At 44.7% G+C, this 27,354-nt stretch overlaps 1 protein-coding gene across 1 annotated transcript; it reads right to left on the bottom strand.

The window, feature by feature from the left end:
* Positions 1–1,270: 1,270 nt before the first annotated feature.
* On the bottom strand, positions 1,271–24,061 carry INTS7 (integrator complex subunit 7). Its single transcript, XM_057398462.1, has 20 exons — positions 23,971–24,061; positions 23,630–23,759; positions 22,324–22,470; positions 19,904–20,041; positions 19,369–19,415; positions 18,186–18,385; positions 16,501–16,623; positions 15,939–16,056; positions 14,717–14,851; positions 14,126–14,223; positions 13,493–13,732; positions 12,175–12,312; positions 11,231–11,437; positions 7,287–7,481; positions 6,449–6,552; positions 5,820–5,888; positions 4,586–4,718; positions 3,470–3,568; positions 2,482–2,667; positions 1,271–1,558 (listed from the first exon to the last, which is right to left on the bottom strand). The coding sequence occupies exons 1-20, from the start codon at positions 24,059–24,061 to the stop codon at positions 1,271–1,273; spliced, it is 2,886 nt and encodes a 961-aa protein (XP_057254445.1).
* Positions 24,062–27,354: the final 3,293 nt, after the last annotated feature.

Below are 27,354 nucleotides of genomic sequence, written 5' to 3'. Positions count from 1 at the left end.
CAGAAACCCAGGCTTCAAACAGTTCATTATCCTATTCTCTGCATGTAAGGCAAGCTGAATCTGCAAGCTCTAGTCAGCTTCTACAGTGCAATCAACTTGAAGTAGTAACAGTATCTTAGGAACTTACTAAGTAACTGAAAACTTATGCTCCAATGAGAGGTACTAAGCCATTTACAAGCTGAAGTCTGTAGGAAGAGCCTCTTCCTCCTCCCATTCAAGTGGGTCCTACTTTCCTGCAAAGTGCTAAGCAGTGATTACTTACGAGGACCAAGTGAAGGACACGTTATACGTTCTATTGCCTGGGAGTCCAGACAGAGGCAGAGTTCAGTCTCAAAAGAAGCACAAGAACTACGTATGAAGCAGCATGTTCCCCAAATTATCCCGAATCAATTTCTAGTACTGGCAAAATTCTCCTTCAGTGAAGACTGACTGAGCTGGTCAAAGAGTACACAACATGACAAAGCTTTGGTATATAAACTTCCTTTTTAAAACAAAGCAGTTACAACAAATGTCGACTGCAATTTTCAAAGAACAAACGAAACACCCAACAAAACCAAAGCCTTCCAAAATGCAGCAAGATTGAAAACCACCACAGTAATCTCTTCTGTATCATCTGAGAAACAATTATTGTTCCCACCTGTAAAACTCTGCCTCTTGTGAGACTCCCCAGACAGCAACTCCCTCTACAACTACATACGAGAAGTGAGCCACAACTTCTTTCCTTTCAGATGTATGCATTGAGTAGTGCTCCCGAATTGTAGTAATAAACATCCTACTAGAAGCTGCTACTAAAATGAAAAAAAAAAAAACAAACAAACCCAAGCCTGTGGATATTCCTGCTAATTCCTTCACATCAAGAGACACAGACTTGGTATTACACGCAGTTCCATATAACTAGCCAAAGTGTTTCCTGATATCCCATGAGCCTAACATTAGAACCTATGTGCCTCAAAGCAAGCGCCAGTCAAAGGGCTCTTAGTGTCCTCTGCTGTCAGAGTTTGTGGAGCTTGCTGCCGCACATCTGTCAACAGTAGTGATGGGGCAAAAGTTCTTACATTGAAAGGAAATGTGAATAGAGTTGGTTCTGCTGAATCAAGTTCAGATTTATCCGACACCATTTAAAAAGCACAAGTCAGCACCTGAGATTCTGTAGGAGAAGGTTAAAATTGTAGGTCTGTCAAAAACCAAAAAGAAGTGTCCAAGAAAAGCTGTAATGCCATTGACCAGGACAGAGTCCCTTCAGGGAATTAAAACCGGGAGTAGGCTGTTCTCAAAACCGGGAGTAGGCTGTTCTCTGCTGTTGCTGCTGCGATGGCGGCTGTCCTTGCTGCTGCTGAAGACGAACCTGCTGGGAATATGGATCTTCAAGAGACTTAACAAAAATTGTTGTTTTAGGCCCAGTTTTCCAGACAATACCATTTGAATCTATCACAGAGGACTCTACTGTGATGTTGTGGGTGCCAAGTATCACAAAGTTTAACAGAAACTGAGTGCTGAAGTAGTCGTTGTGTGGTTCCACCCTCTGCTCCATTTCATTGGTCATGTTGTCAATAGGAATCTGAGAACACACGGAAGGTTAAAATTCCATTTTGTAGAAACCTATTCAAGTAAGTTTTCTCCTCTCCATTTGAAATGGAGAGAGATCAGAGAAAAATCTTTGTCCTCCGTTTTCCTAACCAATGCACGTGCATGTCTGAATCAGCTTGACATGTTTCATCATTGATGAATGCGTTCTTTTGATACCTATTCACAAAAGCAATGTAGCTAACACGTCTGTTTCTCCCTGAGGTTCCAGTTTTCCACAGACTAAACAAGTCAGATAAACATTACACACTTCCTAGTCCTGTTCTTCTTTTAGAAGCAACTTTTTCCTTCCCCCCCCCAAGAAAACCCAACCAAACAACAAAACAAACACAGCCACCCCAAACCCACCAAAACAGGCTTCTCATTAAACGACATACGTTAGCAGAACCGTAACTTCTGAACATGCAGTCTTTGACAGGACTGTTGACTCGTGTTTCATATGCATCTCCTCAGGGGCTATTTAATTCGGACAGCATGTCCTCCCACTTCCCATAAACAAATGGAAAAATCTACCCTTAAAATGAGGATAAAGAAGTTCTAGAGTCTACATGGTAGAGAATAATCTGCCTTTTCCCCTTTGCAGTTTAATATGGTATATACCTAGGCTGAATTTCCCCCAATTTCAAGCAGATTCCTGACTTGTTCTGAGCATCACAAAGACGCTTTTGTTTGGAAAAGCTGCTACTAAAAACACATCAGCATACAGCAGGCCTAAAAATCTCATAACACTATGCCTGAGTCTGGCACGGGCTTGAATGTCAACTGCTCAGAGTAAGAGGTGATCACAGAAGAACCCATTCATTTCAACCTGAAATTCTGCTAAACCACAGGCAAACAAAAGAGCAGGAAAAAACAGCAAGAAAGCTTAAGACTCCTGATTCTATTCTGTCTATATACCTTATAGTCTTGTCCAGATTTGCTCTGCAGCACTGAAGAGACATTCAGGCAGACGGACTGGATTTTACGGAAAAGGCCTGGTTTAGACCCATGCTGAACCACCCCTTCCACCTTTAGAGCCAACTGCTGATTGTTCTGTACCGCAATGGGTTCTGCTGGGTTCCTCGGAGATGGGGATAGAGCAAGCTAAAACACAAGAAAACAGGCTACAAATGTGATTTTATACCTCCAGGAAAGCAAATACAATTCCAGGATGAAACAGAACGCCTTCTTATGGCAAAAAATTCCAAGGAGGGGTTTGGAAGGGAAGCCAGCAAATGGAAACACAAAACTTCTATCTGAGGATCATTACTATCATACCTAACAAGCACTAACACCAGTACCAGCTGTGGTCTATCAGTTTCATTAACTGCACCTCTTCAAGAGAAGTGGATAAAGTCTTCTACAAAATAACCCAGGGAAGTATATACTAAGCTGAACAAAGAAATAAAATGCAATAAGAATTAATAATAAAAATCTTAAGGCTTTCCCTTTTCCAGCCAAAAGGAGCACTTGAGTAAATGATGACCACTGCAGGTCACATAGAGCCATTCTTACTCAGCCACCTGAGAAACATTACCATTTTCTCCCAAGATAGTAAACGTTGCTTTTCCAAGGAAAAACAATACAAATGTATCAAAATTGCCTTCCCAGGACTAGACCGTTACTTAGCTTTGCAGACCCAAAACCATCACCAGTTCCAGTTAGATTTTCTCTTTAAGGCTTTGCAGTCAAAGAAACGAGTCCTACTTGCCTAAATCACAGTCTAGTGGTTCTTAATGCCCATATGTACATATGATTCATGTTATTCCTAACAGATAACCCCAGACGCTCTTTGCAGTTAAGTATCTTCACTAAAAATGCCAAAGCTTTGTGCCTTCAGGGAGGCTTTTCTCCTGAGGCAGACTCTACAAAGAGAGATTTCAGGCCACATTTGAGCAGTACTTACCTTGATACTTGTGGACTGCAGCTTTTGAAAAAAGTACCTTTGAAATGAAAGGGGCACCTTCAACAATGCAATAACAGCATTGCACAGACAAGCTGTATGCTGCAAGAAACAGAGCCAAACCATTGAGAAAAATACATCATTCATAGCATAGGGGAAAGAAACACGCTTGAGGGACTGAAACTGCAGTAATTTCCACTGGAAGTCCAGAAATATATTGATACAGCCATAGGACAACAGCCTTTTTGGAACTAGATGATCTTAAGGTGCTTTCCAACCCTAACCATGCTATGATTTTATGACTACATTCAGCCTCTCTTTTTATGTTCTGCCCTTTATGAAGAAGGTATTCTGCTCTGGAAAGAACAAGGAGGCCAAGAAAAGGACAATCCAAGTCATTTCGGTCATAGTGTTAGGGTCAGCAGAGTAGGATCCGTTTGAAACACTCACACCCAACACCTCAAATATACAACAATTCCCCTCCAAGCAAACAAGTCCCTGCAAGCACCACAAACTTAACGTGGTGCAACAATTAAGTTTTAAGCCTCCTGTCTCCTCTTTCTTCCCTCACTACACTATACTGTACTTCTGGCTCATGTGAGCCAAGGTAGTGCTACTGAAGTCACCAAGCTGCCTGGAGCTAGTGACAACTTAGTTTACAGGGTTTACCTTTTCTATGGTTCACACAACTCACTCCTCGTTGTGTTTGGGATTGGTAAAGACTAGAAACTAGGCAAACAGATGCCAGCCATGACAAATGAACTACCTTGTTCCCATCAACGTGCACTACAGCTTTATGATGTTCACTAAGAGATGAAACCATACTAGCCCTGTAAGGAAGTACGTTATCGGCTCACTGGTTTGCATTCAGAGCAGTTTACTTTGTGTTCTCTGATGACCTGCATTGATAAGAGAAACGCTACACTCACAAAACACAGTATGAACTGCCAGCAGCTCAAGAGACTGAAGCTAGGCTAGTGCTGGACGCTACAGACTGTTTATGCCAGTGAAAACTTACCTTAAGCGTGTCCTTCAGTTTCTTGACTGCTAAAGACACACGGAGCTGCTGAGGTTTTGGAAGGTTTGTCTACAGAATATACATTTAAAACCACTACTTGCCAAGTAAGACACAGGAGCATACTTCCTGTTGAGGGATTCCACTTCTTCCAGTACATGATTAAATACAGACATCATTCTTCTTTCATATTCACTCTCAACATGTGCTGTTCCATTCGAGCTGTATTCCTGGAAACTTAAAAAACCCAAAACTTTTCACTGTGTCTGACATACTTTCCTCTTTGCAACGTGGGAGGCTTATTCCCAAACAGACCCAACAAGACCATCCCCTATTACAACTCAAAATTCATCAAGAAATAACTGTTCAAACTGTTTACTCTGTTTCTGTATTTTTTTTCCACTATAAGACTTGCCCATTACATTTAAACCTCTAACTACATCTTACCCCATCTTCTGTCCCCATCCTTTCTCACTTGAAGCATTTAGGGGTCTAAGAGGCTCAGCACACTTAATACCCCTACCTTTTATTCAAGCTTGTGGTGTTTCCAGTGCTTTTAGAAGTCTCACAGCTCAAGGAAAAGCAAGAATGCCAGAGTTAAGACTAAATCTGGAAGTTTGTAATCTCATGCCTTGAATACAATTCCATCTCCTATACACCTAATGTTCTGAAGTCCCCAGCTTCATCCTTTTTACAAGTCTGATCAATACACCTTCTAAGCAATGCTTAATTCATACAGAGTAGGACAATCGCTTTGATGTTCACTTTCACTTCCAGTTATAAAAGTCACATATTTAAAGCTATGTTTATCCACATTATCTTCAATTAATCTCAGCCTGGGAGTTTTAAAGAGGGATTCGATTCATAGGAACTTCATTTCCCAGGGGGTATAAGTTCAAAGTTAAAAAAACGAGTCAGATGTTATGGGTTTACATTAAGAGATTAAACTAATTTGGTGCGTATGTTTGCAGGACTCTAAAGGAAACCGATGTGTGCTTCCAAGTGCAAACAGTAGGTATGGGAGCCAACACAGAATGACACAAGCTGAAATAGGTGGCTAAAGAAGAGATTAAAAGTTGGGGTTTATTTTAATGTAAGCCTGTATTTAAAACAGGCCCAGCACAGTACTCCCCACAGAAAATCAGAACAAATGTGGAAGCCAAAACACAGTCCCTAGAGCCTGCCAGGTACAGCACAGCAGCACCAGGTCCTCAAGCCTGCCCAGAGTGGAATTAGAAGGGTCTACTGAGAAACCTTCTGAGCATTCTTTGAATTCCTAGGCTTAAAGCCCCCAGGGATTTAGAAATAAACAGCAAAGGAGTTAACTATCAGACCTACTTTGCAGATTCTGGATCCAAAATCAGAGCTTCTATTGCATGTGAAATCAACAGGCAGCTCTGCTGTTGTCTGACATTAATATTAAGGAGTTAAAAGAATTAGGAAGATTGCACCTGAACCAAGAAATGCAGTATGGTTACTGGACTTACTTCTCTACCGTCTGCAAAGTAATCCTACAGTCTTTACTCCTTTAGTAAACGGACCAAGAACCATGAAAATCCCCGATTTTATGCTGTTGCAATTTTTGTGTCCTAACTTCTTCATAAAGCAATCCCAAGCAATAGTATGGCAATGTTTATTTCCAAATACGTTTTAAGCAACAAGTACCTAATTTTTATGTTACTGTTTCAAAATGATTTTGTGCCGGTCTCTGTAGAAAACAGGATTGTTCAGTATCATTCTGTCCACATGAGAAGGGAAGTCAACATATTAGAGGGCGCTCAGGCATTGAAACAGGCTGCCCAGGGCCACTGTCCCTGCAAGCATTCACAAACCATGTAGAAGAGGCCCTTGGTGCCATGGGTTAGTGATGGCCTTGGCAGTGCTGGAAGACGGGTAGACTGGATGATTTTAAAGGTCTTTTCCAACCTGGTTGAGTCTACGAAATCCTAAGGTTTTTAAAAGGATACAGTTCTACATTCCTTAGAGTTGCTGAGTCGGCATCAAAAGATGCCTGATACAGCTCTCCATAGCGGGTAGCCAGGTTCCGGAATTCCTCCATTGAGTGCTTCATCTACAGAGGCAATGCTGGTAGTCAAAAAAAACCCCAAATCAAAGCAAAACAAACCAACACCCCCCCACCCCAATCCAGTATACTCTAGCAAGATAAACCAAGTTCTTGCTTCTTCACACAGATAAAAGTCACCAGGCTGTTATCCACGCATTAAACTGGTATTTCTTCCTGTAACACAGCACCAATGTACCCTCCCTGGGCAAAAAATAAAGCAAAACAAACCGAACAACCTCTAAACCCCAGCAACAACCTCCACCATCCCCTAAGGTAAATCAAACTGCTCCTTCAAAGGCTACCCACTGATGCCTTCTTGCAGACTACATGCATTACAGAAGCAGACTGCCTTGGTGCTCTGTACGGTAGCAAGCCTGTTGCCAACGCTCACCAAAAAGAGGTTGCAATAGGATCCTAAATTATATATGCTTTGTTAGTGTAATCACAGTATCTGAGCTGTTTCAAAACAAGGTGTGAAAGGTCTTCCTGCAAGTTTGAGCTTGCCAAGGGGCTTACTACGTGCGTATCTTGGAAGCTGAGCGCATGAATGTATCAGAAAACACATGTACGTAACTTCATGATAGTGCCTGTTACAGGCAGACATTTGTATAACTGTAGGTGAAAACCAAGGCTCGCTATTTAGCAAAACTATCCACTACCACTTTTCATTCCTTTCATCAGCTATGTCTGCTGAGAAGCAAAATTCATGGCAAACACAAGAGCGGAACAAGAACACGTGCCTGGTTAGAGATGCGTCCACACCTCTGGAGGTCATTTCCTGATGTCATAGCAATCGTCGTGGCAATAGCTGGTGGTGGACTTGTTTTGAGGCTGTTGCAGGTACAAATAAGTTGAGAAAAAGCTTGCAGAAGGTCAATCCTGAGTTTCACAAATCCACACTGAAAGCTCAGCGGATTAAGTGGCGTACTGGCAGCCTGAAACACAGCAATAGGAATGTTGGCAATCTAGGTCAAAAGCAACCATGATAAAATAACATTGCAATCAATGGCACTGAACTGTCTCATCCCACAACTGAATTCAATTCTAAAAGCTGCTGGTTTAAAACACATTTGAGAGATTTGCTCAATGTAAAATCATACTGAATATAAACAACACAGAAGTGATTATTAATCCCTATTTCAAGTGTATCACCCTTGTAACAAATGTGACTCAAGCTGTTACAACGCTACTGGGGCACCTATCTCCTCTTTTACCAAGGCCAAGCCATTAGTCAGATGACGTTAGTCCAGACAGTCCTTATCCATAAGAGAGAGCACACTGAATTGGAAGGGAAGCACAAGGACTGACAAAGCGATTCCCTGCATCAGCCAGAAGAGAAGGAACTGAAGTTACCTGCAGTGGGAGGAAGGGGCAATAACCTTGGGCATTTTGTGAAATGGAACATTACAAAGGCACTCAACCTTGCATCTGATGCAGGCAAGAGAGAGAATTCAGTGACAACTAAGAACAGTAAATAACAGAACTCCAGGAGGGCAGACATGCTGTGGTTGTTTAGAAGATGCAGTCCTGTGAAACTCCTCCCTAAGACTTTATCTGATGTGTGAAGCATCTGTGACACCTCAGGACTCCCAAGACGGGGGTAAACTGCAGTACCCGATATTTCATACTAGTTAGGCCAGAAATCCACCGATTTTTCTTACACTGCTGGATTTTGAGTACACCTTTTTCTTTAGGAGGGGGAAAAGCCTTCCGTAAAACAAAGCACTGGGACCGTCTCTTACTCAGAGAACGGCAGCTTGTTAAACCCATGCACATCATCTCCTGTACTTGTCATTCGTCAACAGAAAAGGTTACTGCTGAAAGCAAGAAGTTATAACCCATTCCAAAAACCTTATGAAGATCCATTTCTTTGCCAACAGGAAAGCAGCAAACTCGCAAAACATCTACGAACTGGCTCACTACTGACTGAAGAGAAGAAACATCACCCAATTGCAACCACTTTAAACTACTGAGCTAGATTTCAAGCAAACAAGGCTGCTTCAGCCCTTCCAACCAGCTCCTTTGCTTTCTCCTCTGCAAGGGCATTAAAAAAAAAGCAGAAGAGAGCCCTTTTGAATGGAAATTTTTCAGTTGATTTTGCAAGGGTGGTATCAGGAAACCCTCTGTAGGAGACCTCACTGCACTGTAATTGCTCCACAGAGACTACAGGCTTTTATAGACAGTAAAGTACCAGCACTTAGAGCAGAAAATCCAGACATTTTTAGTAGCACAAATTGGACTTGACTCTTGCAAATGGAAAGACAAGCTTGTCTCATTAATACACAATTTACCTTATCTGCTACCCCTATTAAGCCACGGAAAATCAATGAGTTACAATTCTTTCTAGAAAATGGCAGAGCTCTCTGGCTCAGCCAAGCCCTTCAACAGCACCACTTCTTATCAACGTATGTGGAGTTAACACTACTTAATCAGTGGTTATTTTAGTGCTTTGTTCAAGTACTGTATCTTCACTAGACTGCCAGCAGTGAAAAAAAGCACAATGCTACCAAATGAGATTCATGTTTTGGGCAAGAAAGAGCAGGTCCTAGTCAAAATTCACTAACTATACAAGCAAGTACACAGAGAGAGACAGATGGGGACTGTGGTCAATCTGCTCCATGACAAGACCCGGCCCTCCCTGCAGCATCCATAAAGTAATGGGACTTCCTCCTCAAGTGGACTAACTCATGTGACAGAACGTGTTGCACAGAGCAGTGCAAGACGGACAGTTGCATGTCTATCAAGAAGGCATTGAGAAATCTTCTGATGAGTATTTCATCATTGCTGAACTGGGCTGAGTGAACATCTACAACAGATTTACTGACAGAGAGTCTTACAGCTACAAAGTGGACAGCTACATCGGGCTCATCATATGCACTAACAGTGCTCTACAGTACCAACAGTGCGGAGTCATGCCCTACACTGAAACAGTAGGGACAGTAAAGCTAAACTCAGAGGGAAGAGACAGCAAAGGTCTTCAGCAGTGAGACTATTATGTGCACATTACACTCCGCTTCCCTTTGAGATGCTGGGTGCTGTAGATGCAAGCAGTGACTGGCTCCTTTTACAATTGGTACACGCAAGGTTAGGAATTTGTTCAGAGCGATGCAACAGCCAGCTATAAACCCCACTTCCTCTTCTCTAGCCTTCAAAAACCTGTACTTACTCCGCTGGACCACAACAACCCACAGGGAAGGTACCGCACACAGCAAAGCACTATGTGCAACCAGGAAATGAAGTCAGCAGGGTTGAGGAGGACAGGAATCCTTTAACAGAAAATACCCCAAACCCTTGGGAAAGGCTCATGAAATTACTGACTCAAATAATGACCTACTGAAGCCAGTTATTTTCCTGCCTCTATTAAATATTAACATCTAATTACACGAGGTCTCCCCCTCAATGTCTTTTAGACATTAAAGAAACCTTGAAATGGTGAATTACAAGTCTTGTTCACTCAGCCAACAAGTTGAGACAAATACTTCAGGAATAATATAGCTTCCTCTCAGAAGGCAAAGGTGTAAAACTTACATCCTTCCTGCCTCTTGAGGAATATTTATTAATAAGCAGTAGTGTCTGAACCTTATTAAACAATAACATCTGGATTGTCAAAGCACTTGACAGTTCCAGTAACTGAAAAAAAAGCAGCCTAACTCAAAAGACAAGGAACTGCACATAGAGATTCCTTCATGGAAAATAAAAGACGAAATTATTGTGTGAAGCTGGACTGTCTTTCGCTAAGAAGCGACTTCACAGTAAGAGCTGGTCCATATTCATTAAAGGTTTTTTTTTGTTGACATTCTCAGCCATCACACAGCTTCCTGCTATTTTTGCCACTCCAGAGAAACAGAAAGTATTTGCAGAAAAGCAGGTACCATCTGAATTCTGCCGATTTGATTGTCCTCCCTCCTCCTAGTAAACTTGCGCTGCCTTGTTGTTAGGATTCCACAGGATTCCATGGTCAAAGAGAAAGCAACATGAACTCAGCAGGAGGGAGGAAGACAATTAAATCCTTCTCCCTATCTTGAGAAGGTAGCAGCCAATGGAGACAAAGTCCCAGGCTTGACTATTACAATAGCGTTTATTCAGCCAAAACAAGGAGTGGCAAATTTTAAGTGCTGTAACTTTAAAAACAGATGTGTCTGTGTGATCGTATCACAGGATTTGATCAAGGCAGGAAGGGGTGGTGGTGATGAAGTCTAGCTAATCACACTTGGCTGAGCTACAGGATCTTCTCTCTGCAGATGCAGCGTGCTACAACTACCTCTTCCCTGCAGTCCTCTCAGAGTCTGGCGGATGTCAAAAAACTCGTCAGAGTTTTAAGAACAGAAACCAAACAGATCAGGGACCGTAGCGATGGGACAAGGGATGATGGGTTCAAACTGAAACAGGGGGAGTTCAGGTTAGATCTAAGGCAGAAGTTTTTCCCTGTGAGGGTGCTGAGGCGCTGGCAGAGGGTGCCGAGGCGCTGGCAGAGGGTGCCCAGGGAAGCTGTGGCTGCTCCATCCCCGGCGGCGTTCAAGGCCAGGTTGGACAGAGCCTGGGGCAACATGGTTTAGTGGGAGATGTCCCTGTCCATGGCAGAGGGGTTGGAACTAGATCTTACGCTCCTTTCCAAAACAGACCAGTCTGTGATTCTATGCTACAGCATACAGAAAAGACATCACTAAAGTATATCTGTGCTAACCGTCAGTGATGCTATTCCTTTGTGATAGGATTTTAAAGCTTCAGCAATGCAAGACAGCGCCGAGCTGTAGTTGTCCTCCTGCAGACCTGTCAGACACTGTTCTGCGTGGGAGAACTCCTTCAAGCTGTTCAGCCAGAAGTAGAAGTGTTCTGATGCCACTTGAGTGAGCAGGCTTTGATATAGTTCTCTGGCCATGTCATGATTGCCCTGCAACGACAAGAGTGTTTTTACGAGGGGACATTAATGAAGGCTGTGCATTTCTATGACACAAATATACATAAGAGAACAGTCACATCTCCAGAACTACGCTTACTTTAACGTTAGAAACAGTGAAATTTCTTCCAATCATTTGATCATGACAATCCTAACAATAAATAAAGCACAAATGTTTATTTTATGGAAATAGCAGCCTGTGTATCATCTATATGTATACATACTTATACTAAGTAAGTACAGTACTTATTTACACAAGGTAATTGAACAATATGAGAAACAGACACTGAAATTTACTTTTACGACAGCATCTCATACTAGGGTTTCTACATCATTCTAACCCCACCTGCGAAAAGGGAAACAGTATATTTTCCTTCCTTTCATCACATTGAAAAGAAGAGAAGCACACATCAGGATGGCCTGTCTCACCTTCTGAAGAACAGCTAGACAATACAGATTAGGCATGTGCTCAAGAAAGTATCAGATCATTACTTACTTCCTTTCCAAATATTTCAAAAAACAAGTGAAAAACCATCCCGATGGGATGAGTGCCCTAAATGCCATATATCTTAATCAGCATTCCAGGGAATTAAGACGGAAGTTTCCAAATCCCTCATTCATTTCCTCCTCCCAAGTCCTACCACGTTCCTTATTTTCTTTTTCCAGTTCAAAGAAGTCACTAGCACCCTTCCAACCGCACTAAACCATTTTCCTCCAGGTATTTCACTTACCATTCTGGAAGCCTGCCTAGCTATCCTGTAGGCTGTCCATCCATTGGAGGCATTCTCCAGCTGCTGCTTGATAACAGTTTTGATTTCTGAAGATAAAGCTTTCTGGCTGGAAACAAATATCACTGTGGCGAGAGAAACCTAATAAAGAATGGTGAGGAAGAAGGTTATATAGCAGGAGCTAAATTAAAAAGGGAAAGAAAAAGCCAGTTCTGTCTCCTAAGCTACCAGAAATGATCTGCTTGATTTTAGACTCAAAAACTACATAGAAGATTACATAACCATTTTAACCGAGGAACTTCTCAGTCACGGGTCTTTTAAGTAGTTATTTAAGTAGCTCCATTCTTGGAGATGAAAGTCACTTTCATTTAAAGAATCTTTACTGTGGCTTTTAACCGAGATGTTTCAAATGCAATGAATGAAGTAACAAGAAGCTTGTAATTTCCTTCTTAAAATTCAAATTCATTTCCAAACAGACACGATAAAAAGCATTTTTCTCTCTTAAGAGTGTATTAAGTCATGTGCATGAGAGTTACCAGACATGAAGCGAGCTAACTGCCATTTCGCTTTTCTCTAACCATTATTTTACAGATATCCCATTAATTTCAATAGCTCGATTTGCCTAGAGCAGTGCCACCTGCTGGAAAATGTAATGGAATACACTTAAAAATACATAATTCAGCTCCAGCCATGGGATGTTTCAACACCGAATGTATGCCATCAAAAGCTAAAGCACAAGTGAAGAGAGTGGCTACAGACTGGCACATCAACTCAGACGTAAGAAACGACTTAGCTGGCTTCTTAAATAAAATCAATCCACAGTAGTTTGCACAGAAGTTGGTGCAGGGCCTGGAGCACAAGTGTGATGGGGAACGGCTGAGGGACCTGGGGGGCTCAGTCTGGAGAAGAGAAGGTTCAGGGAGGACGTGATCGCTCCCTACAAGTGCCTGACAGGAGGATGGAGCCAGGAGGGGCTGGGCTCTGCTCCCAGGGAGCAAGGGATGGGACAAGAGGAAACGGCCTCAAGCTGCCCTAGGGCAGGTTTAGATGGAGCTGAGGAACAATTCCTTCCCCAGAGGGGGAGGCAGGCATTGGAGGTGCTCAGGCATTGGAACAGGCTGCCCAGGGCAGGGCTGGAGTCACCATCCCTGCACGCGTTCACACGCCGTGTGTGCAGATGAGGCCCTCGGTGCCATGGGTTAGTGGTGGCCTTGGCAGTGCTTGGGAACGGTTGGACTGGGTGAGCTTAAAGGGCTTTTCCAGCCTGGTTGATTCTATGACTCTACGAATCTAAGGCCTGTTTACCAGAAGGAAGTCTTACCAAGAGTTCCTGTTTTTTATCTGTGGCAGATTGTCCAATTAATTTATAGAGGTCCATCAGGTCTCCTAGCATCCCATCTGCTAGGACAGGCAGCTGCATGGCAATAGCTGCTAAACAGTGACACATGAGAATCCTGGCGGCGTCCTGGGCGCTGTGTAGCTGGGTCAGCAGGGATTCAACTACTGACTGGCTCAGGTGAGGACGGCACTTGACCAGCTTCACCATGCAAGTTAACGTGATCTGCAACTCACACAACCAACAGGTACAATAAACATAATGTCTACTTAAAACTAAAAAAGCCAGACACACTTATCTGCATATATGGCTGCAGAAATAGAGAAGACAAATTCAAGAAATTCTAATCTTTCTCACACCGCCAGCCTTTACAGGAAAATAACCAGATAAAATTACCAGGAGCAGCTTATGAAGTGGGAAAATTAAAATAATAGAGAAGGGTTGTAATCATGTACACTGCATCCCCATCTCCAAAGAGCAAGCTCTCTCCAGTATTCTTTGTCCTCCAGAGACACCTCCATGCCACGTTCAACTTCACGTTTTATTATAGTGTTCCTCTGAGAGGAATATTACTGTAAAACTTACAGCTGTGCTAGGGGAAGACAATAGTAATGTCACCTTTAAGGTTGCCTGAGCTCCTGGACTGTCATCTTGACTACAAAGAACAAGAAGAGCTTCTAAGCCAAAAACTGCATCCTGCTCCAAAGGCAGAAGATCTAAGGAAAGAGAAACAGAGTAAGTTAGTTCTCAGTTACATTTTCTGACCACAGGTGCTATAACGTTTGGACCGGTGTTGCGCTCACGACCAGTATCTTCCCAATACCTCTGCCTCACCTTCTTTTGATTAGAAACAATTCTGCTATTCCATGCCTCGGGTAACTTACCCTGCAGCCACACCAACCGTGGCATTTGCAAGGCGTAAGCCTCTGGACCGAGGCTTCTGAATGCCCTGTTATTCTTTTGCAACAAGCTTTGTGCAAAGAGTTTTCAAAGGCTGATAAGCAATCCTAAATCAAAATGGAACCTTTCTAGCCATTCATAAAATCATAGAGAATATTCTCTGCTAGATTACAGGCCCCATTCTCCCAAACCAGCATGAAGGATCAGACAGATTTACAGACAGGTTCTCAGACACGACCAGTTAACACATGTTAAGTGCATAAGCCTAACTGTAAACAGACACATTTCACTGTCCTTGCTTTCATTTACCTTTTTCCTGACAAGAGGCTGATATATTAGTCAGAATTCTCACACCATGAGCTGCAATGCCACGGTTATTATGGTAACAGCACTCCTGTGCCAGTTTTACTAAATCAAATGACCTCGCAGTTGTAGCTGCTGCTCCTAAACAAAGACAAGGCAAACAGGACATAAATCAGCCCAGTTCGTAATTGCATCAGAGATCTCTTCAAGTACGTTTCTACAGAAAGTCTATATCGATTTAGGATTATTTCTTTTCTTATGGCTAAAGGACAGGATGGAAGCGTCTCTTTCTGCACACACAGAGGCTCTCCCTCCGTTCCTGAACACTGTACGAGTTAGAGATTAGAAAGAATATTTGGGTCTAAAGCCTGACGTTTCAGGGACCCGGAGAAGTATTGCCTTAAGAATTATTACGTCTCATTAAAAAAGCTGGTGAACATATCAATTATTAAGACATGCCAGAATGACTGAAGAGGATGTACTATTTTTCTCTGTTTCTGCAGCCCATGTAGTTGGGCTTGTAGTGACTCGTTAGGGCAGTCCGGATTTTGAGAAGAAAAAGAAAGCCATGTGATCATCATTTTAAGAACAAGATATCCCGAATCACTTTTAAATGTCTACTCTATTTCTTCAAAATACAGTCACAAGGCCGAAAGGTTCACCTGGTACTGAAGCGGGTCATTCCCACAAATGTGGCAAAGCTTCACTGAGCCAGGATAATATGCCAGCCCACACTCAACACCATTAAGTCTTCATGCTACTCAAAAACTATGCAAATCCATGGTTTCAAAGCAGAACATACGACAGCCACTTGGGAGGCATTACATTTCTTCATTGGATGAAGAAAAGTTGAAGGATCATAGAATCAACCAGGTTGGGAAAGACCTTTAAGATAACCAAGTCCAGCCATTACCCCAGGATCGCCAAGACCACCACTAAACCATATCACTGAGGGCCTATAAGACCCAAAGGTAAGAAAATCTTTCATAAAGCACATTAACCACAAAATCAAGAAGAAAATCTTAGACCACGACTATTCATGGGTGTACAAGCATCCCATTTTAAGTTTACATATGATGAACACATTCTGACTCCAACCTAGTATGCTGAAGGTCAAACCCAGTTTCAGAACACACTACAAAATGTTCAGATGAAACTGATTATCAGTAGACAGACAGGTCAAAGCATCCAAAATGCCAAAGATAACCATATGATCTTGTTTTCTTACCTGGAGCAGTGCTGAAGTACTGTTTAATGGCAATGGTCCCCGATAACACGGAAAGAACAGACAGCATGCCCAGCTTCAAGCTGTCGTAAGGAGTGTGAAGAGCAGATTCACACAGTGCCTAAAGAGTAGCAGGAGAAAAGATCCAGAGGGAGGGAAGTCCCATGAGCTATCAGTACTCAAGGTTTAGTTGCAGTTGGCTGTGAAAAGTTTTGAGAGTCAAAACAGACTATACTGAAATCAAAATCAGAAGTCATGTCCTGAAGCATCTGTTTTAGTAGTAGATCTAGAACATGGCTTGCAGGAAAAGGACAGTGGGTTTCATACGCTAGGAAGCGCCAACTCTAAGTCATTTCTTACTTAAAAATCAGTTGCAAAAACGTTATCAGTTCTCATTGATCAAATATTGCTGAAGACGTTAAGACAGTTCTCCAGTCTTAAGAGACATACATCATTATTTTGCCTTGTAACAGTTTGTTTACCTCCAAAATTGTTCTCCTGGAAAGAATCCTGCAACTAATTGCAAGTTTCCGTAACAAACTATAGCTTAAAAGAATGTACCAACCTGAATATTTTCTCTGCTCCACGTATGGGGTGTCTTGTTGGCCAACAACTTTAGATCTTGGATTGCAAGCCTCTTCACAGCCTTCCTGGGGTCATTCTTCAAGTACTGCAACAAAAGCTGGATCTGCGACAAGGTAAATTCACTGTTTAAGAGAGATGCTACTAGAAGGAAAGGCTTTTTAAAGGTACTTACTTGTGAAGGAATTTTGAGCATACTCAGCCAAAAGTAACTTGCCATATCTGTCTGATTTCCACCACGTGGAAAAGCCGCTGCTTAGGCTGTAATGCCATGGCAAGCTAAAATAGTCTGACAGCTGATTTCTACCACGCTGCTTTGCTTGTTCAAACATCCTTCTCTATCTTCTCTCACCCTGCATACCTGAGAAGCCTTGAAAGCTGTTCTGGCATTCTGAGAACTACCATAAGATATCTCCAAGAAGCTCAGTAAAAAAAAAAAAGAAACCAAACTTACGCTGTTGTGAATATGCTACTAGCAACTACTCTGGGCATTTGAAGCTAATTTGGGTGGCTGCAGTTAACAGACAGCAACACAGACATCTTCTATGTAGTTGCCAAAAAAAAAAACCCTGAAACCCAAACACACCCAACCCCTACCTACCCCTTCTGAAGCCTTGATCTCAAATTAAATGACACTTGCGGTGGTCTTTTTCTGAAACTTCACAGAGATGGAAAGATGGACTAGCCAGCACGTGAAAAAGTATGAATGTGCTGGCCATGGTTTTGCCTTCCATCCCCACCCTGGCTATATCACTTTTAAGCAGCATTGGCTGTTCTGTTACAGAAATACAGCCTAAATCACCAATCCTACCTCATAAAGGTAATAAATCACCGCTCTTTACTCATTAAAAAAATAACCACCCAGAAAAGCCTATAGAGTGTTCTAATGTTGTTTCAGTTGGCTTAGATTAGGTACTATCGAAGCATCCTCTGAAATACAAAAATCAGCCACATCAAAAAAGAAGTTTCAGACAGATCAATGTTACTGGTTTAACAGCGACACCAGCCTTTCATAGCTGTACAGGATGGAAAGAAAGCAACGACGTTCATGCCTACAAGGAACAGTTAGTCTCAAGAGTCCCTGTGTTCAGACCTGCTACATAAATCATGTCCACAAAGCACACTATCAGAACATAAAAGTATTGTATTTTTCTATCGCTGTTTTCCCACAACCTTGGTTTGCAGTCCTAAATTACAGCAACAGAATCAACCTCCTCGGAGCTCTTCAAGAAATACCTTTTCAAACGCGCACCCTCTGCTATTGAAATATTCCTTTGCTTGCATGCAAGGAAGGCAAAACACACACCCAGGACCTGAGAGAATGCACAGTAGTGAGAAGCGAAGCCTGGGTTCTACAGGCAAAGTTGCGTATTTTCAGAGTAGGTCAGGGTTGATGTTAAGGTCCTACCTGATTTCAATCTCAACTGTTTTAAAGAAAGACAGGCCATGACCTGTAAAGAAGGGTTCCCGGGTTTGACGGGGTTATCTGGAAATAGGAGCAGAGAGGGCAAAAAATATGAAAGCAGCAGCAGTTTTCGGGGTGCTCTTTCTCTCTAGCACATAGAAGCAACCATCCCAGCATATCCATTGATTTATACTCAGCATCAGCTAGAATCTGAGGTCTTTTAAAGGTACTTTAAGTTGAAAGACGTAATTAGGAAGAATTACCTGCTTAGGAATGTCAACCAGAGAAGAAGCAGCAAGCAGAGTAAAGGTGTGCAGAGTAACAATGACCATCTTGGTAGAGGGATACGACGTTACCAGCTGCTGGAGCAGCTGCCGGGAGCTGGAGGCCAGGCTAGCATCATGATGCATGTGCTGTAGAATAGGGATCAACTTCAATTTCAAGTCCACAGGTGTGGCCAAACCTGCAACAGGGAAGAGAAACATAAGCAGTGTTAGTCCTTTGTACTAGCTTTTGGCACTAGCGAGGCCCAAGTATGCCTGCATTGCTACCACTGCTGACTGCAGATTGTACAGACACCTGTGTCAGCTCCAAATAACCAACCGATCTACCAGCGTAAGGACAGCAGTACCAAGCACTTCCACGGTTCTTGGAGAAGGTTGTTCCTTGCTTCACTGCAGGTAACAGACACTTCTGGTGTCCTCAACGTAAAGAGGACTTGGAGCTGGTGGAGCAAGTCCAAAGGAGGCCACGAGGATGAGCAGGGGCTGCAGCACCTCTCATATGCAGACAGGCTGAGAAAACTGGGGCTCTTCAGCCTGGAGAAGAGAAGCTGCGTGGAGACCTCAGAGCAGCTTCCAGGGTCTGAAGGGGGCTACCAGGATTTATCAGGGACTGCAGCAACAGGTCAAGGGGTGATGGGTTTAAACTTGAACAGGGCAAGTTCAGGTCGGATCTAAGGCAGAAGCTCTTCCCTGTGAGGGTGCTGAGGCGCTGGCACAGGGTGCCCAGGGAAGCTGTGGCTGCCCCATCCCTGGCAGTGCTCAAGGCCAGGTTGGACACAGGGGCTTGGAGCAAGCTGCTCGAGTGGGAGGTGCGCCTGCCCGAGGCAAGGGGTTGGAACTGGATGAGGTTGAAGGTCCTTTCCAATCCAAACCATTCAATGATTCTACGATTAACTCACCTGAAGCAACCTGTGATAGGCCTATGCAAGTTTATTCATCACGCTATAGATGAGCTTTTCCTCTTTACTAAACAGGTGTTTTGAGAACTTAGATTTTAAGAGGATGTAAGAGCCAGGCGTTAGATTAACGGTTAGCTAATTTAATTTAAAACCACGAATCATTTGAGGATAAGGGCAACAGCATCTAATATTTACATAAGGATAATAAGGAATTCTCAGGGAAATCAGGTTTTCCCTTTTATCACTCAATATAACACATGTACCTTGTATCATCTCACTGATTTTATTACATATGCCAGCAGCAAAATCCCTGTAGAGAAAAGGAAAAGTATCAGGCGAGATAAATACAACAGGGCAATCATTCAAAATAAAACTCAATTGACCTACCAAACACTCTGCTTTAACAATAAAAGCTTTCACAAAAGAGTGCTTGCCAGGATCTAAGCTCTTTTAGAAACCCTGCACACGGGCATGGTCAAATGCAAGCTTCTAAGAACATGCCGAAGGGACAAGCAGCACTATGTTTTGTTCCAGAATATGATTTATGTAAAATAATCACTGATTAAAGCTGCTATTCCACTTTGCATTCCCATAGTTATGAGCTTTCTATTACTATTTTAGAAAAAATAAATATCTGTTAGAGTTGTGCTCAGATTTCCTTGCAATTTTGTAATTACACACAATTAAATGTTTTGCTAAAAATGACACGGTTGGCAGTACCGAAGCTTTGTGAATGCCAGTGCTAATGGAGCTTCCGTTCTCTGCGATATAAAACTGAAAACGGAAATGACATCTTACTTTGACTGTGCAGAAAAATTGGCAGCAGCAAATATTGCAGCTTCAACTTCTACGTTATCGTGGGAATCCAAACTTTGGCGAATACTGTGATGTGCATTCTTCCTTTCTGGAATGATAGATGCCATGCTGCCCAACATCCTACAGAACGAGATCACAGCAAAATCAGGAAGAACAGTGATCGTGAAGAAATGCAAGATGGAACCAAACAGAAACGGAGAAGGACTGGTTAAAACACCGTTTTGATATGAACGTGTGCTCCTGCACATCTATTACAGAAGCAAACAAACAGAACCACAGAATCAACCAGGCTGGAGAAGCCCTTTAAGCTCACCCAGTCCAACCGTTCCCCAGCCCTGCCACGGCCACCACTGACCCATGGCACTGAGGCCTCATCTACACACACGGTGCGTGAACACTTGCGGGGACGGTGACTGCAGCCCTGCCCCGGGCAGCCTGTTCCAATGCCCGAGCACCCTCTGGGGCAGGAATTGCTCCTCAGCTCCATCTAAACCGGCCCTGGGGCAGCTCCATCCTCCTGTCAGGCAGTCGCAGCGAGCAACAATGCTAAAAGCAGGAACAGAATTAAAAGGTAACAAGTTTTGCCATGTGGGTTATGGCAGTGGTTTAACAGAACATGAATTACGGCTTGATGCCTTTCACCTCGAAAGGGGCACAGTGAGAAACACCCCACTACAGCACTCGGAACAAGTTTTTGTAAGGTGCTTTTACATTCAAGCTCTGGTATCAACGCAGGAGATTTAATGCTAAAGTGCCTCGATGGCTCTTTTCAGACACCCGTGAAGTGCACATTGTGGGATATAAATTCAGAAATGTGGCAGTATAGGGGGATACCCCCCCCCCCCCCCCCCCCCCCCCAGTATTTAGAGAAGCGTTTCCACCATTTCTAACTCCCTTCCCAATTCAGACTGCAAACCTAAGTAAGTGACAAATCTCCAAACGCTCAGCAAGTTTTACCACATGCTAAGAAAGAAAGCAAGGTTTCCAGAGCGTTATCGTGAGCAACCAAGTATCTGATTTACATCATTTGTTTCTAAGATCTTTTGCTGACGCGAGATAAAGTTATTCCTGGGAGTAGCGCATTACCTTTTGTGTAACTGCTAAAAAAGGAGTAAATCAGTCTATACTTTGCTAACGATATGCCAAGGATGCTTTTCAGGCAGGTTGAGCACAATCCAGTTCCTAAAGAACAAACGCAGGATTTGCACCGATGGTACTTTTTGCAAGAGTTCTAAGCAAGCATTTACACACAGCTATGGAGCACTGCAATCCCACAGGCACCAAGTTGTGTTTGAGCAGATCTTTCTTCCAGCACATTCTTCCTTACTGACACTACTTAGGGAAGACAAAAACAAATCAACAAGGATTTTCAGCTGCAACTGCCATTTTACCCTTTCACTTGATGCATCCCATGAACTGGTTTGTAATTTAAGTTTCTTTTCAGACTAAGCAGATTCCTGGGGCTTCTGACAGTCTGCAAAGCCAGACCTCTATACCAGTCAACAACTGTAACCTGCCGTTAGAATACCGAAGCGGAACGACAATAAAACACGGAGATATGCTGTAATTACAAATTTCTGAGACACCAAAGCATGAAAGCATAATAAATAAATAAATCCTCAAAATACTGAAATGGACAATAAAGAAATGGACACGGGAGCTCATCGAACAAACCCCTGTCAATGCCTCCCATCCTTCAACAGCGACATCAGTAACAGTTCTAGATGGACTGAAGAAGAGAATACAAAGGGAGAAAGAAAGGCTCTGTCTTCACATTTGAATTCGCGCGCACAGGAGCTGGAAGATGCAGTTAAGATGTTAATGTTGCACACTGTCGGACGCAGACACCAAGGCAGCAGGACAGCGACGTGAAAAGACAGCTTAATTTTACTGGTTTCTTTATCTTATTGCAGGAAGTCCAAAGCAATCAACCATACAATGGCACTTCTTTCGAAGTTACCGACCAGAGACCAGCAAGCAGTAAACACCTATGAGAACCATTAATGAGACCCAGATGGAAGCATACCAATTTTGACACGTAAGGAAACACTTTCCTTTTGGCCCTGGCCTAACTATACCACGGGCAACATAGGATATGTTACATGCAGCTACTCTCTGGGTTATGCATAAAAGAGGTTCATTTTTCTCCTCAGAACACAACATTTCAGGGCTGCAAATCCCGGTTTGCCCGAAGCCATCCGCAAAGCTCTCGCCGTTGCCAGCGGTTGATAACCTCGCTCTTCTGATCTCAGATCTTTATCATTCACCACCATTAAAGACAAAGCCTTTGCCTTTTCACTCTACGAGCAACGTAGAAAACGCCTCCTAAACTTCATTGACAGTAGTTTGCTCTTCCAGACCAGCACACTAAGAGCATGAGGTTCACTAATGTCATTACATACCGAAGTGTAATGGCCCGAGCAACTGGATCATTGCTGTGAATTACGGAGAAAACTCTTTTGACGAATTCATCCACATTTAGGATCTTCTCCAAGTGCTTCTCACTCTGCTGCGTAACTTTGAGCACGCAGAGCCTCAGGAAGTTGTTTCTGTTAGGAGACACGCACGTTTGCACACACGTTTCTTTATCAGGCTGCTTTAGAATAAATATTCAAGCACTCTAAATAGGAAAGTATCATAAAAACCAAAACAACCTTCCAAGAGTAAATTAAAACAAGGAAAAGTCTACGCTTTAGAAACACTGTATTGGACTAATAGAATAAAAAAGAGACTACGGCCACACCGGTGTTTTACCTTCTAGTGCAGGCAGTGTCAAAATCAGGCCCAGTTTCAGGGAAATTAACTCACTGACACGAGGGAGGAGAGCGCATGCAAATCGTAGAATCATAGAATGGGATGGGCTGGAAAGGACCTTCAACCTCATCCAGTTCCAACCCCTCGCCTCGGGCAGGCGCACCTCCCACTAGAGCAGCTTGCTCCAAGCCCCTGTGTCCAACCTGGCCTTGAGCACTGCCAGGGATGGGGCAGCCACAGCTTCCCTGGGCACCCTGTGCCAGCGCCTCAGCACCCTCACAGGGAAGAGCTTCTGCCTTAGATCTAACCTGAAAACTCGCCCTCTTTCAGTTTGAACCCATCACCCCTTGTCCTGTTGCTACAGTCCCTCTCCATTGTCCTTGTAGCCCCATTCAGACACTGGACGCCTGTTTTGCGCACACTTAAGAGATAAAAACGTGATAGGAAAGCACGTCCGGAAAAGTTTAATTGCCATTGCCAGGTGTGAGTGAATTTCCTCTCCTTCCTTGAGCTAACGGCAACAGATAACCTTGTAAGCGATGACAAAATAGCCCCAATTCCACCACATGCACTATTTACACATCAGGCACTTGCCAAAGCTACGCTTTGGCCTTCGTTATTAACATTCCTTGGAGACGGAACCCGCACATAGCATCATTCCCCTATTTATTAATAAGAAACTGGAACATGTCTTTGGAGTAGAATTAACACCAACCAGCAAGTGAATCCTCCTGTCAGGACAGATGGAAAAGAACCGGGTCACTGATAACTCAGAGACACTTAAGCCCAACTAAGGGCAGAGAAAGCAAGCTTCAACCGAGCACAACTCGTCCTCAGTGCAGCAGTATTATCACGCACGTAGAAAAAAACCCCACAGCTGCCCAAGCTCCCGTGCAGCAGCGCCGCAAGACCCAATACACTGCTATAGATAAAAGACGGCCCGATGCTACTCACCCGACCCTGAACACATCAGCCAACTTCAGGAAAGCTGAATTAATGAGAATGGGGAAAGGGTATTTCTGGAAGAGCCGGGGAAAACGAACGACGGCTTCGCACTGCTCCCCGAGCTTCCCAGACCTCAGACCTAAGCGAGACATCAGCGATCACTGCAGATCCGACACGCCGACACTCCTTCCCAGCCAGGCCCCTCTCCACCCCCCGCTCACGGTACAAAACCCACCTCCCGGCACCTGGGGACCGCAGCCCGGGACGACACCGCCCCTCAGAGACCGCAAGCCGACGACGCTCACGGCAAACCCTACGAGGCAGGCGACCCCAGCCCCGCGCGGCCTCACCTTTGTCCAGTTCCATGAGGGCGGAGTTAGCGTCCAGCTCCTGCTCACCATAGCCCGCCTCGGACAGGAAGGACTTCCCGCTGCCCGCCATCCCCTCCGCACCGACCGGCACCGGAGCGGCGCACACGCACGCCTTAACGACCGCGCATTAGCGCATGCGCAGCACACAAGCACAGATACGCACCAGCTCCTGGGAAGTACGCATGCGCAGTAGCTCAGGAGGTTTAGCACATGCGTAGTAGGTCAGACAAATGGCGCATGCGGACTAGATTTGTAATTTTTTTTTTTTTTAGCGCGTACGTACTTTCTCTGAAAAACTACGCATGCGCAGTAGCCATGGCTCGGTACGCATGCGCAGTACCTAAGGAATTTTAGCGCAAGCGCAGTATATTAAGGATAACGCGCATGCGCAGTAGTTCAGTAGCAATACGCATGCGTAGTAAGTCAGCAACTTCACGCATGCGCAGTAGGTTTGCATAATTTGTGCGCATGCGTAGTCTCTCTGAGGACGTACGCATGCGCAGTGCTTCCGGCGCTGTAGGCATGCGCACTAGCTCAGGACCGATAACGCATGCGCAGAAGATCCGTAACACTGCGCATGCGCAGAAACCCAAGGGCAAGTACGCATGCGCACTAACTCCTGGGAAAGACGCATGCGCCGTAGCTACGGATGGTTAGCGCATGCGCAGCAGTTCAGAACCAATACGCATGCGTAGTAGGTCAGGAACTTCACGCATGCGCAGTAGGATCTGATAATATCTTGCGCATGCGTAGTCTCTCTGAGGACCGACGCATGCGCAGTACTTCCGGCAAGGTACGCATGCGCACTATCTCAAGACAGACAACGCATGCGCAGTAGCTCCGAAACAATGCGCATGCGCAGAAATTCAACGGCATGTACGCATGCGCACTAGCTCCTGGAAAAACACGCATGCGCAGTAGCTCGAAAGTTTTAGCGCATGCGTCGTAGGCCACCCAAATTGCGCATGCGGACTAGATTTGTAATTTTTTTTTTTTTTTTTTTAAGCGCATGCGTAATCTCTCTGAGTAACTACACATGCGCAGTAGCTCCTGGATCGGTACGCATGAGCACTAGCTCAGGAAACGTAACGCATGCGCAGTAGGTCTGGAACTATGGCGCATGCGCAGTAGTTCGGAAGCAATACGCATGCGCAGTAGGTCAGCGACTGCACGCATGCGCACTTTTTCAGGACGAATACCGCATGCGCAGAAGTGGAGGGCAAGCGTAGTACGTCAGACAAGTCGCGCATGCGCAGTAGATTTCTAATATTTAGCGCATGCGTACTCTCTCTGAGTAAGTACGCATGCCCAGTAGCTCGGAAACCGTGCGCATGCACAGAACCTCAGAGGCATGTACGCATGCGCACTAGCACCTGAAAAGTACGCATGCGCAGTACTTCAGGAGGTTAAGCGCATGCGTCGTAGGTCGCAAAAGTCGCGCATGCGCAGTAAATATTTTAATGGTATGCGCATGCGTACTTTCTCTGAGGATTTACGCATGCGCAGTACTTCCGGGGTGCTACGCATGCGCACTATCTCTGCACCTAAAACGCATGCGCAGTAGCTCGGAAAGGTTGCGCATGCGCAGAAGCTCAGAGACGTGTACGCATGCGCACTAGCTCTCGGGAAGTACGCATGCGCAGTAACTCAGGACAGATAACGCATGCGCAGTTGGTCAGAAACGTGGCGCATGCGCAGAAACTCTGAAACATGTACGCATGCGCAACATCTCCAGGGAAGTACGCATGCGCAGTAGCTCATCAGGTTAAGCGCATGCGTCGTAGGTCAGCCAAGTCGCGCATGCGCAGTCCTTTTTTTTTTTTTTTTTTAAATGATCTGCGCATGCGTACTCTCTCCGAGGAAATACGCATGCGCAGTACTTCCGAGGTGGTACGCATGCGCACTATCACAGGACCGATAACGCATGCGCAGTAGCTCGGAAAGGTTGCGCATGCGCAGAAGCTCAGAGACGTGTACGCATGCGCACTATGTCTTGCGAAGTACGCATGCGCACTAGGTCAGGACAGGTAACGCATGCGCAGTAGGCCGGAGATGTGGCGCATGCGCAGTAGAGTTCTAAATTTTTAGCGCATGCGTACTCTGTCTGATTACCTGCGCATGCGCAGTAGCTCCTGGCTCTGTACGCATGCGCACTAGCTCAGGACCGATAACGCATGCGCAGAACCTCAGAGACATGTACGCATGCGCATTATCTCCTGGGAAGAACGCATGCGCAGTAGCTCCGGAGGTTAAGCGCATGCGTCGTAGGTCAGCCAAGTCGCGCATGCGCAGTCCTTTTTTAAATGTTCTGCGCATGCGTACTCTCTCTGACGATTTACGCATGCGCAGTACTTCCGGGGTGCTACGCATGCGCACTAGCTCAGGATCGATAACGCATGCGCAGTAGCTCGGAACCGTTGCGCATGCGCAAAAGCTCAGAGGCATGTACGCATGCGCTCTAGCTCCTGGGAAGTACGCATGCGCAGTAGCTCAGGATAGGTAACGCATGCGCAGTAGCTTAGGTACTATAGCGCATGCGCAGTATTGCCAAAATTAGCGCATGCGCCTTAAATTCCGGCAGAGTCGCGCATGCGCAGGAACGTCAAAGGTTTAGCGCATGCGCAGTATAGTCTGGATAATTTGCGCATGCGCAGCAGTTCAGAAGCAATACGCATGCGTGGTAGGTTAGCAACTTCACGCATGCGCAGTAGGTTTTGATAATTTTTTGCGCATGCGTATTCTCTCTGAGGACGTACGCATGCGCACTATCTCAGGGCCGATAACGCATGCGCAGTATCTCGGAAATTCAGAGGCATTACGCATGTGCACTGGCTCCTGGGAAGTAAGCATGCGCAGTAGCTCATTAGCTTTTGCGCATGCGTAGGAGGTCAGAAAATCGCGCATGCGCAGTAGATTTCTAATTTTTAGCGCATGCGTACTCTCTCTGATTAACTGCGCATGCGCAGTAGTTCCTGGCTCTGTAGGCATGCGCACTATCTCAAGGCCGATGACGCATGCGCAGTAGCTCAGAAACCTTGCGCATGCGCAGAAAGTGGGAGGCTTGCACGCATGCGCACTAGCTCCTGGGAAGTACGCATGCGCAGTAGCTCGGAGGTTTAGCGCATGCGTAGTAGGTCAGACAAGTCGCGCATGCGCAGTAGATCTCTAATGTTTGGCGCATGCGTACTCTCTCTGAGTAAGTACGCATGCGCAGTAGCTCCTGGCTCCGTACGCATGCGCACTAGCTCAGGACTGGTAGCGCATGCGCTGTAGCTTAGAAATTTTAGCGCGTGCGCAGTAGTAAAAAATGCGCATGCGCATTATATTTGGACAGAGTCGCGCATGCGCAGAAGCTTCAAAATT

Source organism: Pezoporus wallicus, unplaced genomic scaffold (genome assembly GCF_028554395.1).
Source record: "Pezoporus wallicus isolate ANWC-B61680 ecotype Strahan unplaced genomic scaffold, APGP_CSIRO_Pwel_v1 contig_11493, whole genome shotgun sequence".
Lineage (NCBI taxonomy): Eukaryota > Metazoa > Chordata > Aves > Psittaciformes > Psittacidae > Pezoporus > Pezoporus wallicus.
The sequence above is the reverse complement of the archived record's forward strand: the minus strand, read 5'-3'. Positions and strand labels throughout refer to the sequence as shown.

Excerpts from the sequence above, each read along its gene's own strand:
- INTS7 (XM_057398462.1), bottom strand. The coding sequence starts at position 24,061 with ATGGCGGGCAGCGGGAAGTCCTTCCTGTCCGAGGCGGGCTATGGTGAG. Across the intron at positions 19,416-19,903 it reads AATTTTTCTGCACAGTCAAA|GGATTTTGCTGCTGGCATAT; the intron begins GTAAGATGTCAT and ends TTTTCTCTACAG. Across the intron at positions 4,719-5,819 it reads TTGGATCCAGAATCTGCAAA|TTTCCAGGAATACAGCTCGA; the intron begins GTAGGTCTGATA and ends GGGTTTTTTAAG.